This window comes from Alosa pseudoharengus, unplaced genomic scaffold (assembly GCF_046254945.1).
Source record: "Alosa pseudoharengus isolate Yale_2024_CS ecotype anadromous, Long Island Sound unplaced genomic scaffold, YU_APseudo_1.1 YU_APseudo_1.1_scf_3, whole genome shotgun sequence".
In the NCBI taxonomy this organism is placed as follows: domain Eukaryota; kingdom Metazoa; phylum Chordata; class Actinopteri; order Clupeiformes; family Clupeidae; genus Alosa; species Alosa pseudoharengus.
The window spans coordinates 29,685,408-29,702,321 of NW_027468718.1; the positions used below are offsets into that span (position 1 = coordinate 29,685,408).

At 41.7% G+C, this 16,914-nt stretch overlaps 1 protein-coding gene across 1 annotated transcript; it reads right to left on the bottom strand.

Moving 5' to 3' along the window:
* Positions 1-3,292: 3,292 nt before the first annotated feature.
* LOC143100599 (rho-related GTP-binding protein RhoE-like) lies at positions 3,293-11,208 on the bottom strand. Its single transcript, XM_076263942.1, has 5 exons — positions 10,723-11,208; positions 10,482-10,569; positions 5,785-5,894; positions 4,885-5,019; positions 3,293-4,338 (listed from the first exon to the last, which is right to left on the bottom strand). Exons 1-5 carry the CDS (start codon positions 10,825-10,827, stop codon positions 4,099-4,101), a joined length of 678 nt encoding a protein of 225 aa, XP_076120057.1. The 5' UTR covers positions 10,828-11,208; the 3' UTR covers positions 3,293-4,098.
* Between the last annotated feature and the right edge of the window lie 5,706 nt (positions 11,209-16,914).

The following is a 16,914-nucleotide window of genomic DNA, read 5'->3' on the forward strand; positions in this document are numbered from 1 at the left end:
AACACTTCCAGAAATGGAAAAATGGTTTAGTACTTGTTATATGTGTCTCTTTTATCTTAGACTTTACTAAAGTACATCATGAAGGAATTATTTATTTAGACAATATTGACAGACTTATCATAGATGCATCATATCAATCAATTATATTATATTATTCTACCTTCTTAAAGCCCCAGATAATCACAATACAGTAGCCTACCTGATGAAAATGCTGTCAGATAGATTAAAATTCCTCTCACGTCAGGGTCAGGATGAATACGCGATGTTCCATGTTGAGACAACATGGCAAAGAGATTACAGTCTCAGCATGGATGCACACTGCCAACTGCGACCGCTTTCACTTGTGCACCATTTTCAAGGTTACAAATGTTACTTACCATGAAGCCAGAATGAAGGATAAGCTCCTACTATCCTATTTGGATATATACAGGTGGGGAGAACAACTAACTAAACTGATGACTATCTTTATCATTGTCAAGGATCATTGTAGTGAGGGGCCCATCATTGCCCAACAGCCTCTATTCTGATTTGCCTCCCATTTTATGTGTTGTATAAATGCAACAAGTGATAGAGATATGAGTTGTCATTTCATACTGCAATGGTATATGCCTTAAAGGAGAATTCCGTTGTGATTTTGACCTAAAGTGTTTTGAAACATGATACCGAGTGTGAACGTATATCTCATAGCCCATGTCGGCTTGTCCCCTGCACTCCGAAATCTGGCGCTAGTTAGCCGATGCTACCAACAAGGCGGTCAATGGTTGTGCCTCGGCATCGGCATAGCCATGCAAATAAATCACTGTTTTACACCATTTACGAGGCTCAATGTATCTCCACACTTCATTGGCAGACTTCCAAGGGCCCTGACATTTAAAACGAGACATTGAGAACTTTGAAAAAGCACTGGTAGTTTACTTACAAGACGATATATACAGACAGTATCTTCTCGAAGTTTAGCGTTTGCAGCCATCTTGAATTTAGTCACGATAAGTCGAGCGACGAGTAAGAATGAACAGGTATGATAAGGGATCAGATTCCAAAAATAATTCCGTGGAAATGCATGGATTCCAGTTGCTGCTACTGGAAGAAACTGTAATCCATGCATTTCCACAGAATTATTTTTGGAATCTGATCCCTTATCATACCTGTTCATTCTTACTCGTCGCTCGACTTATCGTGACTAAATTCAAGATGGCTGCAAACGCTAAACTTCGAGAAGATACTGTCTGTATAAATCGTCTTGTAAGTAAACTACCAGTGCTTTTTCAAAGTTCTCAATGTCTCGTTTTAAATCTCAGGGCCCTTGGAAGTCTACCAATGAAGTGTGGAGATACATTGAGCCTCGTAAATGGTGTAAACCAGTGATTTATTTGCATGGCTATGCCGATGCCGAGGCACAACCATTGACCGCCTTGTTGGTAGCATCGGCTAACTAGCGCCAGATTTCGGAGTGCAGGGGACAAGCCGAGATGGGCTATGAGACATACGTTCACACTCGGTATCATGTTTCAAAACACTTTAGGTCAAAATCACACCGGAATTCTCCTTTAACAATACTTGTGCTGGACTGAGAATTACTAGTCACAAAATACAGGCAAATCATACTTTCATTCCGTCAAATGCATTTCACCATTTGCAGTTGATTGTTATATTTCGTACCAGGAAGTATCATGTCATCCTAATTATTGTTCATGTCTCTAAGGATGCTGTTGTTTTCATCTCTCTCTCCTCTGTCTCTCATGCCTAATTATTGGGGAGCAGAGGGGCTGGTAGAACCCCCCCACCCCCCCAGCGAAGTTTGTTCTTTCCTCTTCTGTATGGCACAGCTAAACTGCCATTTTCACATGATCTTCAAGTGGCCTTCAAGTTTTTGTCATTTCATTTTTGTGGGATCCAAGAATCTTTTTTACAACTGGGTCGCACACACCACAAACCCATAAATTATCACCATCACCAAGTCAGAGACAGACCAAGAAATTCATATTTTCTCTACTTTTTCTTCCTTTGGTGAAACACGCATACTTAACAAATCAATGTCTACTACGTCATGTTCACAAACCCATAAATTATATGGTGTTTCCATCATTACAACTGCGATTCAGTCACTGTGAAGCTGTCTGTTATGCATATTAATCATATAGCTATCTCACATATTCTCATCCAATATATATGATGAGATGAACATTGCACAGCTTCAATGTCAGTATGTGAACTAACACATAACCAGTCACATGTGTTATAATTTATATCATCCCTCGCTGGCTAGTGCACACGCAGTCACTCATGGTAACAGATCCAGTGGAAAACGGAACTATGAAGAGCAAATCCATTAGGCTCTGCGGTCATTTGGGAATGTTTTAGATTTTAAAAAGTATAAAATATATTTTTAGTTGAAATACAGATGCAGAAGATGTACAAAGATGCGCTTTTTGGTGGGTTTGTGTGATCAGCAAAAAGGAAACAGACACACTTAGACCAAAATATGAACGGATGGGAGGTAGGTCTAAGGAAGTGCTTCCTGTGGTACTTGTCCCTGGTTGACCTGTTTTTAAAGGATGTGGCACACACACCACCCTCCCAAATCACTGAAAATAGGCTCCACTGCAGTGCACCCATGCATGTTAAAAAATACTTTTATATCATATAATGGCCACAGTTAGATGCTTCCTTTTTAATATATCAACTACTGTACACCTTCATTCATTTTCTTCATTCATTTTTAAGAGGTCAACTCCTCTTGCATCTATGCTTTTTTCTTCAATTTGTTTATTTTTAACTTTTTAATCGTTTTATCACTTTTCCTGTAACATGTATACAGTAGGTTGGATGCTGAAAACACATATAGCACATTATCACCCTTATGCAGCTCTGTGGCTTGTATGCCTTAACTGGAGAGTACAGAGGGTAACAGCTGGTTCAGAAAAATGGTGAATCTTCATGCTGTGGTTTTCCCTCACTAGGCTGTGAAATACTGTTCAGTTCTGTTTCACCTGTACACATCAATTTGCAAATCCCCATACATAGTTGCAATGTATCTGACTTCGGGATCTAATACTACAAATAAAGGCTATGGCTAGCAAGGAGGTGTTCCATAAATGTAGTTAATGGTACTCTTTTCATCATGGTATATCTAAAGGAAACAGAATCTTCTTTGAACTCTTGACTGATCAAGAATCCCCATCACTGGGAGGCCTTGTCTACTGAATCTTTTGTTACACCAAAAATGATACAACATTCGTATATAATATAAAGTTCATCCATCCATACACCATGACACAAGAAAGAGGTATAATTCTAATAAGAAGTCTTTACCAGTAGCTGTTCTGATTTATTCTATAAAAGTACACAGAGAAATGATCACTGACAACTGTGGCTTTTGAATGCATTAGTTGTGATTTGCAGGCAAACCATGAGGATCTGAAACCACACCTAAGTACAAAGGAATGCAGGTTTGAAAATGATTTTATGGGAACTCAGTGGTATGCACTGCTGGATAGCACTGGAAAGCACAGTGTATTCCAAAGGGAAAACACACACGCACACACACACACACACACACACACACACACACACACACACACACACACACACACACACACACACACACACACACACATATCTATATCTATTTTGACAATCTACATAGAGAGCACATCATATGTACCTACATTAATATCTTCCTTTAGGTCACCCTAGTGGCCCTAAATCACTCTCAGTACCAGGAAGACAGACACACTTTATGGTTCACCTCTAAATGAAGCACCTTTGGGGACACCAAGTACCAGATGCATTTTGAGGACAAAAAAAAAGATCAGGAACAAGTCCAGGCATGTCATCCAGGGCTTGGTCTTCATTAAACGTTTCGGTCTTGGTGAAGTCCGTAAACGGCTCTCCCAATAATACTTCCTTTTGTGTTTCCACATTACATTTAAAGTGCAAAAGATTGTCCCTTCCCTTCATATGCGTTCTAAGGATAGATGGCTTATCATACAAAATCCAGAAGAGAGTGGGGGGGGGGGGGGGGGGGGGGAATCACACAGCTTAAAAACAATAATCCCAAGAAAGTCATACGTTCACCGTGTACATTCTTTTCCCATGTCACATGATGGTGCAGCTCTTAGCTTTGGATTTGTTAAGGTCAGAAACTACGGTCCCCAGTTCTGGTCGACTGGGCCACCTCCTGGTGGCCCTAGAAGACTTGTGGCGTTTCACATTCTTGTGGCCCTTGTTGACGCAGGCCAGAGTGGCCACGTGAAAAATGTCTCTCACGCTGTTCTCAGACTGCAGGGCCGAGCACTCCAGGTAGGGAGCCGAGATCTGCTTGGCCATGTTCAGTCCCTGGAAGAAGAAATAAAACAACAGGGTTGATCTCAAGTCTTCCCTCAAAAAAGGAGATGCTATGGCTGTTACACAAATATATAAAGACTGTTAATGTTAGTAGGCTAGTAGTGGTAATAATATTATGAGAAGGTTCTAGAGCATTTGTAATGAGGATGTGTGTAAATATAAAAAAGTTCTCTGGTCCATCTTGTTATGTGAGCAGAGTATTACATAAGCATTTACTAATTTATTGTATCAGAAGTAATACAGACATAGACTATATATGAGGTATCAGTATGTCACTGGGAGACAGAGTCATGATGATAATGGTGAATCTTAGCACTCTGCTGTACCAATGGTGTTACTGTGACTATAGGGGCTTAAATGTTTGCCATGGGGATGAGTAAACTGAGAATACTGAAATTTAATGGTGAACCAATCAGATGTGTCATGCTTGAGTTTTCTGAATAGACATATATCTCTATCTACCGTTCCTATACAGAATAACAAGCCTAGTGTGTCTGGGTAATTGATATGTCCCCAGCCCTGCATGCGCAGACTCACCTGGTCATATGACACGGGGGTCGGGACATGATTGGAGAATCCCACGAAATTACAGAGGTCTGTGCGTAGGTCTGACTTGCATCCCACCAACAGGATCTTCGTGTTGGGGCAGAACTCCTGCACCTCGCCCTTCCACTGGAAATACAAACAGAAGCAAAGATTGCATTCACGATATGACCACAAAACCGCATCATTTTACTGCACAGAGATGACAGGAACATCCAGGGGCACACATCCAGATGTCAGGACTGAAAAACATGACAGACATGATAGGAGCAGGTTTCCTCATGGCAAAGTATTTGCAACACCGGGAATTCTAGTTCATTGTGCTTATTTCTCTGCTTAGGCCTTGCAGCAGACCCTGCACTGAAGTCCTCAATTGTAAACGCTCATTGCCACCCTAGTGTGCCATCCTGGCTCTGGTTGCAATGAATGTCCACAGCTCTCTACTAGTGGAACAATGAGTTTTTATGACATCAGAGGCAAGAGGCATCTGTATGTGCACACACACACACACACACACACACACACACACACACACACACACACACACACACACACACACACAAAAACATACACAATAGCATCCTGTGTGTGTCTGCAACAGCAAACAAGGCATTCACTGGGACAATTATCATTCTTGAATCTCACGTGAGCGTCAAATGCACACACACACACAGCTCTGTGCTGTCGAGTTGGTGAAAAGCTTTTTTTCTTCTTTTTTGCAGCCTGAGACACTTGACCCTGTTACACAAAGACAAGCCTTTATGGAGTGAACTAAAGCTCTGCATGAATGCCATTCAGTTTCTCCACTTCCTGCAACTGCGATAAGACAGAATGCAAAGAGCTGGATCTGTGGAATGGCCTGTGCTTTTAACAGGTCAACTCTGAGGCACCCACCTTTTTTGGCACACTGTCCAAAGTCTCTGGGCGGCTAATGTCGAAACAGATGAGGACTGCATCGGCATCAGGATAGGACAGTGGGCGCACGTTGTCATAGTAAGGTGACCCTGTAAACACAAGGTCAAGGTTTTATTTACAGTTTATGCACTGTTATGTGTACATATTATGTTGTTATGACTGTAACAGATAAATATATAACGCATTTGGTAAATCTAGCCATAATCAAGCAGTGAGTCAGTGCAAATCTGTAATAATAAACACTCAGTAACAGCCCCCACCCTTACATTGGACAAAGTCAATCAACACTGTTCTGCTCATCTACTTCATGTGTACTTCATCCTTACAGTTACAATAGTGTTATGGCACATTATCGTTACATTACTGATATTGTACTATTCCCACCCTTTTTCAACTATATTGCATCTTGCCTGTGCCTGTTGAGGTGTCCACGACTTGCCAACCTTGACAGGGACAACCCCCCCCCCCCGCTCCCGGCAATTGCATTACCCTATATAGTGTATACAGTATTTATTTATTTGCAAATGTACATACTGTATTAATTCTCATATAGCCATATTCTACAGCCATTGATTCTATTCTCACTGTTCTATTCTTTTTACTCTTTTCATGTTTTTTATTTTGTATTCTTATATGTTAAGTGAGTGTTATACTTTGAGAGCAGACCGGAAGATTGACCAGAGTCAAATTCCTTATTTGTTTACGCAAACCTGGCCAATAAAGCTGATTCTGATTCTGAATGCTAAATTGCCTTGTGCACTGTAGCCTAATGCATGTGAAGTGTGTTCAACTTGGTGCTTTGGAAAATATTAATCTGATCCTCAGCAAGTGTGTGTAATGAAAGACCACGTCTTTCAGACGGTGCTACACTTGTGTCCAATTTAAGACCAGAGGCTCAAACAAAATGGCAACTAAGGAAAGAATGTGGATTAATATAGGGGCAGCATTTGAGAATCTTAATCCCTGAAACTCTAAACACTGATGACACAGATGACAAACAGCACATGCAACAGGATTCAACCACACCACTACTAGGAATGCAGGAAAGCTCAGGGGCCCTACTTTAACAACACAAGTCCAGCAGCACCACAATCTAAATAACACGTCTTTGTCAAAGCCCAAAGTTGAGATGATTTAACAACACAGTCTGTACTGTCACTGCCATGCCATAGACAGAGCAAAGTCTCTGGTTACTTTGTCTTTGGTAACGTGCAAAGATATCTGGTATTGACATAGATATGTCATTCATTTTCATTTAGAGTTAAGAGTTAGACTATAAATCATTCTAATGTACACAGTATAGTGTGCAGTAATTAATGAGGAGAAGAGGCTTTCTATAGAGAAGAAGGCCCAGTGTTAACTGAGGCTGGATTTCCAAATGTTTACAAGTTTGCAAACTTTGTGGAGACAGCTATGCTCTATTAACTTGCCAGTGTAATTTACTGTACAAAGTAAATAATCTGAATTCTTGGAAAGCAGGCAGGACAGACTTTTTTAGTAAAGATGGATTAACTAAGTATGTATGTCTTTGCCAACTGAGAGGTGAAACATGCGTAATAACAATATCAATGCCAAAATAAATCTGCAATGTGAAAACAGTGATGAATCAAAATTGTCATGGGAAAAACTACCTCACACAAATATATATATCAACATAACAAATAATGGAGTATTATTTCAAACGCTGACTGCATATGAAAATTCTTACAGAGGAATGCCTAAGTCTGTAAAGATCTTGGCATTGGCCTGGGTCTGCTGCCTCTCCCACAGTTTTTTTCCACTCAGTAATACCACAAAGACAGACACAAACAAAAATGAAATATTCTGGTGTCTGGTGAGTCAATCCTTATAAAATAAACAGAACTGAGACCACCATTTTAAGTGCGGGCTGCTAAAGTCTTTAATATGTATCTGGTGTGAAACTTGAGAACTCGAGGAATGTGCTTGTGAGTGCATGAAAACTTCTCCTGCATGTTAACCCCCAAAATACTTAAAAATGAAAGAAGAAAAACCACATAGTTTAACTTTCTCTGTCGTGTAAGGGACATGCAATGCATATGTAAGGCAAAACAGGAGAATAACACAACTGTACTTAATAGCTGCTGCCATGAAGTTTCAATTTATTTTGTTGTCCCAAATGGGCAATTTGCATAAAACATATATCACACAAGACACACAACATTTGACAACGACAAGTCAACAAGGTAATCTGTACCAATATCTGGGATAAATAATGAATGCTTTCAAATAGATAGCTGTAGTGGTCCCGTGATCAGCTACCTCCTCCAGCTGCCCGTGTTCAGGGCTTGAATAGGGACAGGGGTGAAGGAATTTATAGGGCAATAGGGGCACTTAAGTGTAGCATAATCTAAATATCTACAGCCCATAAAGCACGTGTTGTAGAAACAAGAGCAATATAAATCCTTTCAAAATAGTGGTTGTAGCCTATGTCATTGTATCTTTGAAATAAGTCTTTTAGCCAAAACCTTTAGTCACAAAACAATTATGTCAAAGTCACTGAATCACGAGTTGTCTTCCCAGACACAGTTCCCACAAGAGTGCACACGTCATAGCCCTATGTCAAAAAAGTTATTCCAAAAAACGTAATTGTATTCTTGGAAATCTCAAGTATAAATGTGCTGATGGCATATGTCGGTGTTGTGAAAAACCAACCCTCAGTCGGAAAAACACTATCTAAAAGGGCATCTAAAAGCATACAGCAGACTACAACCAGAAATAACTACAGTGAGCTAACAATTATCAACTGCTCCTAACAATCAGATATAGAGGTAAATGGGTAACCAAGAGGACAGAAGAATTACACTGATCATTTAAGCACACATTAGATTAAAAAAAGAAGATATCTGAACCTTGTCTGCAATACTGGAGGTGAAGGTAAAATAACAACGCGCCATTTCACACAGTACAGTCTTAGCCTCACTGGAAGCAAATTCTGTTGACAAATTACAAGCACACTCTAGCCACTACTAATGAGGGAATTCCTTGAGATATTTTCTCAGGGTGTCTCCAGCTATCTCTGAGTTCCAAAATTGCACCATGGAATCCCCTCTGATTGCTCCACAAGCTCAGAGCGGACAAAAAGGCCACATGCAACACGAATGAGCTATCGGCAAATTGGGTTACAGTGCTATTCTTGGAGGAGAAAGCTGCATGTGATCTGGCGAATTCTGCAAAAAGAAGCTCTCACAGCTTCAGAGGTATGCACCCATCAGCCCAACAGAGAGGCAGCTTCCAGACTTGGTCATGATGCTAGCAATTGACTGGATGCTCACAGACTGCAACATCCTGTGTTGTTGTATGGATGGCTGAGATGTAAACAAACCTCTTGTTTAGATGTGGTCTTGTTCTTCGTCAGCTTCTGACTAGAAAGTGAATGCAGATGTAACTGTTTTGATGATCCTTCTGCCCTAGTTTCCTCTGGTGGTAACACCAAAAACACAGCCACTATTGGCCCATCAAGTAAGATCCAGATATTCAGCATCTCTCATTCATGGGAAGTTAATTTTCCTAGTGCAGTCATAATATATGTTAGTATGGTAATAAGATAATAAAAGGCCCACCACACATTTAAAATGGTTATGTTAGGCTACTCTCAGACATGAGGACATGGAATTGGCATTCAATCCGAATCAATTATGGTAAGGTTTGCAATAAATGTCTTTATTGGACATTTCCCATAGCAACATGGTTCATGAAATTCTGTAACTCCCCATATGTTCATTCTATCAGTGGGTTATTTCAGTAATGTTAGCAGTATGAACAAGATCCTGGAGAGACTATGTGTTTTGGTGAGGTCTCTGGAGGGGATGATAATCAACTGGAGGTCACACTGTGAACTGTGGTACTAGTGCTCCCCCCACCCCACCCCATTCCTTAACATTCAGGCAAACCCCACGGCCAACAGATGTGAGGTCTGAATGCTGACACAGAGAGTAATTGCCTCCAGATGCTGGTCCAGAGCAGAGAGCCTGACGTGAGCTGTGCTATGAGTGGGCTACCTGACAAATGCCATCATGATGCACTAGTTCTGGTTTCATGAATCATGTTAAGTGAGCTGACAGTTCGGGTAAAACTTTTTTAAGATCTAAGTTAGGTTATTACCTTTTTAATTGTGAGTGCAACACACACACACACACACACATACAAGGAATGGAGAACAGTTTGCTGTCACGCTCAAACATCACCTCAGTGCGTATTAAGTGACAGTAATATTGTTTCCATGTGTAGGCTACTTCTTACTTGATCCTGCCATTCTAATTACGCAATTACTAGGTAAAAATAATCACCGTTCGTTGATCTTTTAACAGGGCTTTCATTCTGACCAGGGCGTTCCTATGCCTGGAACTGAATGGACATGCGGTTTCTATAACCTTATCTGACTTCCCATTCTGGCCAGCGCTTCCAGCATTCCAGAACTGGAGCGTCATTCCTCAGGACTAACCACTGGATAGAGCGAGAAGAGCATGAAGTGATGTGATCCCTACAACGAACTGCTCGGACAACACGGACATTCACATTCAGTGCTACAGGAAACCATCTCGTGTTTTTCCAACTTAATTGACATATTAATGTATTTCTATAAAAATGCAGCAAGTAGACTGTCGGCTACCCACTAGACCTACTAAACAGGCTGTGTTTCGCGCTGATAATCTTACCAGATGTGTCCCAAAGCCTCAATTCAACTCTTTGAGTGTCGATTTCAAAACTAGCAGTGTAGTTTTCAAACACCGTTGGAGCGTATCCCTGAAGAAAAAAAATAAGACAATGCATAAGTTCGATGATGATGGGAATAGTTCCAATCAAAGACCTCCAACCACTCCATCCTTCGCGATGTAGCCTAACATTGTCTATGGTTTAATGATAATCAGAGAGATAGAAATGCGTGATTGAGCTTACCTCTGGAAAGCAGTCTTTCGCAAATACGCTCAGCAGTGATGTTTTTCCACACTGACTATCCCCAACGACCACTATTTTGCATTTCATGTCGTGAATATGCTCCATCCTTCAAGAAATCATCTACATCCACTCCTTCATTAATCCAAAGATAGACTTCGTCCGTGAGAGGGATTCCTCTATAACTCACTCGCACTGGCTCTGTTACTCTTCAAACGATCCATCAACCTTCATACATTTTGACATTCACTCTGTACCACAAAGTTGGAGCCTTGCTGACACACTGAGGTACTGCTGTAGTGCGGGCCGACTCCCCAAAAAATCACTTAAATATTCATGCAGTTAAAGTTGCAGAAATAATTTCCCAGCGTTAAAGAGGAACCGATGCCAATGGGTCTATGGGCGTCCACCAATGAACACCGTGATTAGCATGTGTGAAAAGCGGACAAGAAAGTAGTGACCAGGAGAAAGGCTACCTATTTGTGTGACACCCAGCCAATTTGAATCTGCTGTGCTGAACACCGGAGACATGGGAGAGGGGCGGTCGCTGCGGAACTTCAGCGAACACGCCTATCGTCGGTTAGAACGAGTTTGACGGTGTCGATGGGCTGGCCATGCGGGAACAGCTTGCGCAATATTTTAGGGAATTACCAATGATGTATAATAGTAAGACCCTTCCCACAAAGAATGCTGTAGATTTTCAAGTATTGCTTGGTAGACAATCTCTCTCTCTCTCTCTCTCTCTCTCCTTGAAAGCAGTAGGCCTATTCCATGACGTTAAGTCACCCCTAGTCACACTAACTTTAGACAGACAAAAAATACGTCTCTTTAATAGACTGTGTGCTGTATTAGACCACTTTAAGCAGGTGGTGACAACAACATGATAGACATAGTATGTAGCCTGTCATTTCTTTTTAATATAATCAGTAAACATGTTATAATCAATAAAAACAAGGCTACAGTGCAGAAACACAAAAGAGACATATTAGGTGTTAGACTAATGTAAGGCCCAGGTGATTACAGCAACAAGATATGGTGGTTGCCTGTCACGATTTTAATAATCATAAAAAATACACGATGGCCATTACAAATGGGACAATAAGCACAATTTGGGTTAGCCAGTGATAGGCCTATAGAGCTATGCTTTTCCCAATACTCCAATAACCCATACAGTGTTGTTGGAGAGATCATTTATAGAAACAGGCTGTGAAAGCCAATGTCAGAAGGCTCTCTAAGATTTCCTGTAAACCACACTACTCTTCTGGATGGAGATTTATTATGGAGATAAGAAGCTGTCATGGAAGAATTGAGTGAGGCAACCTTTCATAAATCTGTGTTCTGGGATAAACATTCTCATTTGTCTCTAATTTTAGCCATATGATTCAGAGGTTCGACTGAAGGAGACAGCGCTAGAAACAGAAAGAGGAAGAAGTAGAAGGAGGGAAGAAGGGAAGTGCACAGTTAGTGCATGTTAAGTGTGTTGGGTGAAGGGAAGTGCATGGTTAGTGCATGTTAAGTGTGTTGGGTGAAGGGAAGTGCATGGTAAGTACATGTTAGGTGTGTTGGGTTGTTAGATGAAGGGGAATTCATGGTAAGTGCATCTTAGGTGTGTTGGGTTGTATTAAGAGAGGAGGTACACTTGAAAAAGCTATCTTCCAGAGTTTCTTGAAGATAGAGATTGACACTCCTGCTCTGGTAACACTTGGTAAGTCGTTCCACCATCGGGGAACTTCAAATGAAAACAATTTGGATTGCCACATGTGTAGGGGCAGCAATGCAGACGACATTCCTTGGAGGAGTGTAGTGGCTGAGGGGTAACATAAGCCTTTATGAGAGCATTTAAGTAAGTGGAAGCCAACCCAGCATCACTTTGTAAGCATGCATTAGTGACTTGAATTTGATGTGGGCGGCTAAGGGTAGCCTGTGGAGCTCAGTGAACGGTGGGGTAACGCACACCCTTTTCAATTGATTGAAAACCAGACGCGCCGCCATGTTCTGGACCACCTGTAGTGGTTTCACTGCACAAGCTGGAAGGCCCTTGAGGAAGGCATAGCAGGAGTCGAGGCGAGAGATAACAATGGTCTGTACCAAGAGCGGGGTTGCATGTTGGGTAAGGTATGGTATTGATTTTGTTTATTGAACAGTGCGATGTGGCACAACTGAGCGACAGAGACAACAGAGAAGGTAGCTGGTCATCAATCATGACACCCAAGTTTCTTGCAACATTGGTAGGAGCAAGAGCAAAGGAGTCCATTTTGATGTTGATGCTGTGATGTATGGTTTGTTTGACTGGGAGGACCAGCAGTCCAGTCTTAGAGAGGTTTAGTTGGAAGGTTTAGCACATTCCCAAACTGTTGAGGCCCATCCGGACTATTTCCTGCCGATCCTGAACACTTCAAATGCCAAATTCCAAGTGTGACCAGTAACACAAACGTATACCACAGCATGATCTGACTCCCCATGATAATTTCTAAGAGCAGCTGCCATTTCACCATCAGACATAAATGTTGTTCATTTACAGGATGAAATTGCCCTGTGAATTTACCTGTGACAACAAAAAATCCAGACATGAGTTTGTCCTTGAGTTTTATACTCCCACGCGTGTCCTTTGGGCCTCAGCTGTTTTCATGATCACTATCCCCATCGCAGTAACGGCCAGCCAGGCATTTCAGGAGTATGGTTTCGGACATCTGCTCCAGCTTTATGTTGCTTTTACAGCTGGATGAACTTGCTCAAGATGTGCAGGTATTTGGCCCTCGTGTTGATCGCCATTCTAAGAACTCTGATCTTTAAAAACATGTCTGGCAAAGCATCTCCTTGGCAAATTCTCAAGGATTTCTTTACATTGATGCATTGTGGATTGATGCATTGTCTTGTCGTTTAGTACAGTATTTTGTAAACTATGAATTGACACAAACAGACACCCCCCCCCCCCCACCCACACACACACAGAAAGAGAGAGAGGGAGAGAGAGAGAGAGAGAAAGAGAAACAAACGTCCCACAAAAGATAATTTAGAACAAAATCCCTCCACAGTATCAAGCTGTAGGCTCTTGCTGAAATGTTCTCATCTTTCTCTCCCGAAACTCAACAAAAGACTCTAAAGGCACAACCCTGACTGGGAATGTTAGCGGGCTGGAGGCCAGCCAGAACTGGCAGCCTCCCTTTATTTATGCTTCATAAGCCAATAGCTCACTTACGCGCCCATCCACCGAGAAGCAGCACTGCTAAGGATCATTTCAAAAACTGGCCATGCAATTTGTAGGTGCATTAATGGCCACGTGTGGAAACAGGCCATGTTAAAACACAGTTCTGTTTAGAATTGCTGAACTTTAATCTCTCTGAGGTCTAACTCCAGCCTTAAGTGTGTGTATGCGTGGGTGTGTGTGTGTGTGTGTGTGTGTCTCTCATTTTTGACGAATTTGTTTGAGTGTAAGTTTGTGTTTTTTCCACATCTTGAGAGGCTGAGGTCACAGCTGGTGTGAGTTTCAGACGAGAGGAGCGGCTCCGCTGCTCTGCTCCTCGCTCGCCTAAATCTGAAACGTGACAGCAGGGGCGACCACTCCATGCCGCGCCATGGAAACATATGGGTTTGATAACATACTGGCACCGCTATTTATCGGAGAGAGCCTTTCCCATCCTCCATCAGGCAACCAAAATATGCAAGAATAAACCTCAGTGGCTGTGGAATGTGCAAAGTAAATAGGGGCTTGGGTGTCCTTTGTTGCTCGAGCTCAGTTCTCATGAAGGGGGAAGAAAAAAACAGGGGGCTGCCAGGTTAGATTTTGCAGGTTAGTAAGACTACAGAATAGCGGCATAGTTCAATTCCCAGCAGATCAGGGCTGGGGTGGAGCGTATGTGTGTGTGTGTGTGTGTGTGTGTGTGTGTGTGTGTGTGTGTGTGTGTGTGTGTGTGTGTGTGTGTATGAATGCCTGTGTGTTAGTGTATCTGTGAGTATATTGGTGTGTGTATGTGTGCGTTAGTATATCTGTGTGTATGTTGGGGTGTATGTGTGTCTAGTATATCTATGAGTATATTGGTGTGTGTGTGTGTGTGTGTGTGTGCGTGCGCGCGATGCTTCCCGGGCCTTTGTTATCTGCGTTTGAGTCGGAGCTCAGCCCACACCATGGGGGCCCACCTCAGCTGAGATGCATGCTGGGGGCCCTGAGACGCTGAATAGCAAGTTTTCTAAATCTGTGAGCTGATGCACGAATGAGAGCTGAGAAGGAGAGAGGGAGGAATAGAGTGAAAGAAACAGGGGATAGATAAGAGAGTGTGAGAGAGAGTGAGAAAGAGAGAGAGCCCAAGAGGAGAGACAGAAGGAGAAGACTCGCTGGTGTTTGAGTGGAAATTGCTGCGAGCCGTGCCGTCTTCACACCCTCAATTAAATCTAATCATGATCTTCAGCGCGTGTGTCATGTCTGGCTTCCTCCTGGGGGCATTGTGGGGAGGAAGATAAACACAGAGCTTGCAGTACAAAGCAGCTTTCTCTGACTTTCCCCTGCACAGCTGAACATGGTTACAACTATAAGATTGAGCTCTCAGTCCTACCCCAGCCATCACTGCATTCCCTTGCCCATTTTTGTCCAGTGTTTGGTTTCACTTTTTATGCCTATTCATGAATGGAAAATATTGGATATTGAAAATGTTTTACATTATTCATGTAAGTCTTGTACTAAACGCACAGAGTTTATATTACCAAGCAGTGTTCTTTGTAAATGTTTATTAATTTGATAAAAACATTTCTGTCACCTGAGCATTTTTAGTGACATTCCATAGCACGGCGCAATGATGTAATGCATGCAAGCGGGAATGGAAAAAGCAGGGAAGAGAAATCAGACACTTTGTTTGGATTTAATCCCGACGTGCAGGTCCCGTCAGACCTGTTCCCAAAGTTTCAGGGGAGATAAGATACAACCTGTATGTGAACACAATGCGGTCTGTCAGTCACTGCAGACATGTGTTTTGTTCCCACCATATTCCACCTCTGTTTTAACATCCAATCAGGATATCTGAGAGATGAATTGAACATATTTTCTCAATTACTGCTGGAATTACTCAAGATGAGAACATTATCATGCAGCCGCGGTGCCAAAGGTAATTTCTCATTTCACGGCTAGTTTTGCGCTATTTGGCAACAAAAATGGTCGGCTATTTTATGGAATTTCAAAGAACGCAGATACAACGCCATCCTGTTTACAAAACAAAATTATCTTTAATGCACTGATTGTATCTCTGCAAATGTGAGGTAAATTAACCACAGTGAAAATGGAGTATTCTCACAATCTCCAGAACTGTTTTGCATAAATCACAAAATACTACTCAGTCTACCTGTTTGCCATTATGACCTCTTATCAACATGTCAGAGTATTTTGATTGCTTAAACTTTTTTCTGGTCCAGACATCAAAATCTGAGGCAGCCATCAACGTTCTTTTTTTTTCAAATGTAGGGTACAACTTAAGCATTAAGACTATGTGCATCTGTGTAGTTGATCTCAGGAGCATGCAGTAGCCTTGAGAGTGCTCTGCCCACAAATAAAAGGCTCATTGTGGCTTCAGGTGCTTTGAATCTAAACCAGGTCAATGATAAGTAAGTCAAGCCACCTCCTCTGGGGATTGGAACTGTACACAAACACAGCAGGACACTTTCCTTGATCCAGATGCTTAGTTGTGTCAAATTATGAAGGGTATACTCTCCACATAAAATGGGTAAATAATTTGAATCTAGAACAATTTACATAATGAGGAACCAGTTTTCCTCAGGCTTACAATAAGTGTTTGATTACGTTTTTGATAAAAAAAATTCTCACTGTCCTGGTTTTGATTCTACTCTGATACTAGACTGTCCATGCAAGTATTTGTTAGGACAAATATGAACAAATAAACTATGGACACAGAGTATATCACTTATAACACATACAGCCAAATTTTATTTACAATTCACTTCCAGAGTTAATGCGATAATTGCAGACATAATAAGATAATGCTCATTGCCCAACTCTATTTTCCAACTCTGCATTCCAGTGAGTTTGTGTATTTCCTCAGGGCCAAATACCCTCCATGTCCAGATTCAGGAGTTCCCACATCAGAAACCCCATACCGCCAGGGGCCCACAGGGAGCAGTCCTCATATTTTACATTTTACTCCGCTCTCTGGAGCAAAGGCTTTTTTAAATACACCAACTCCTGCCACCATC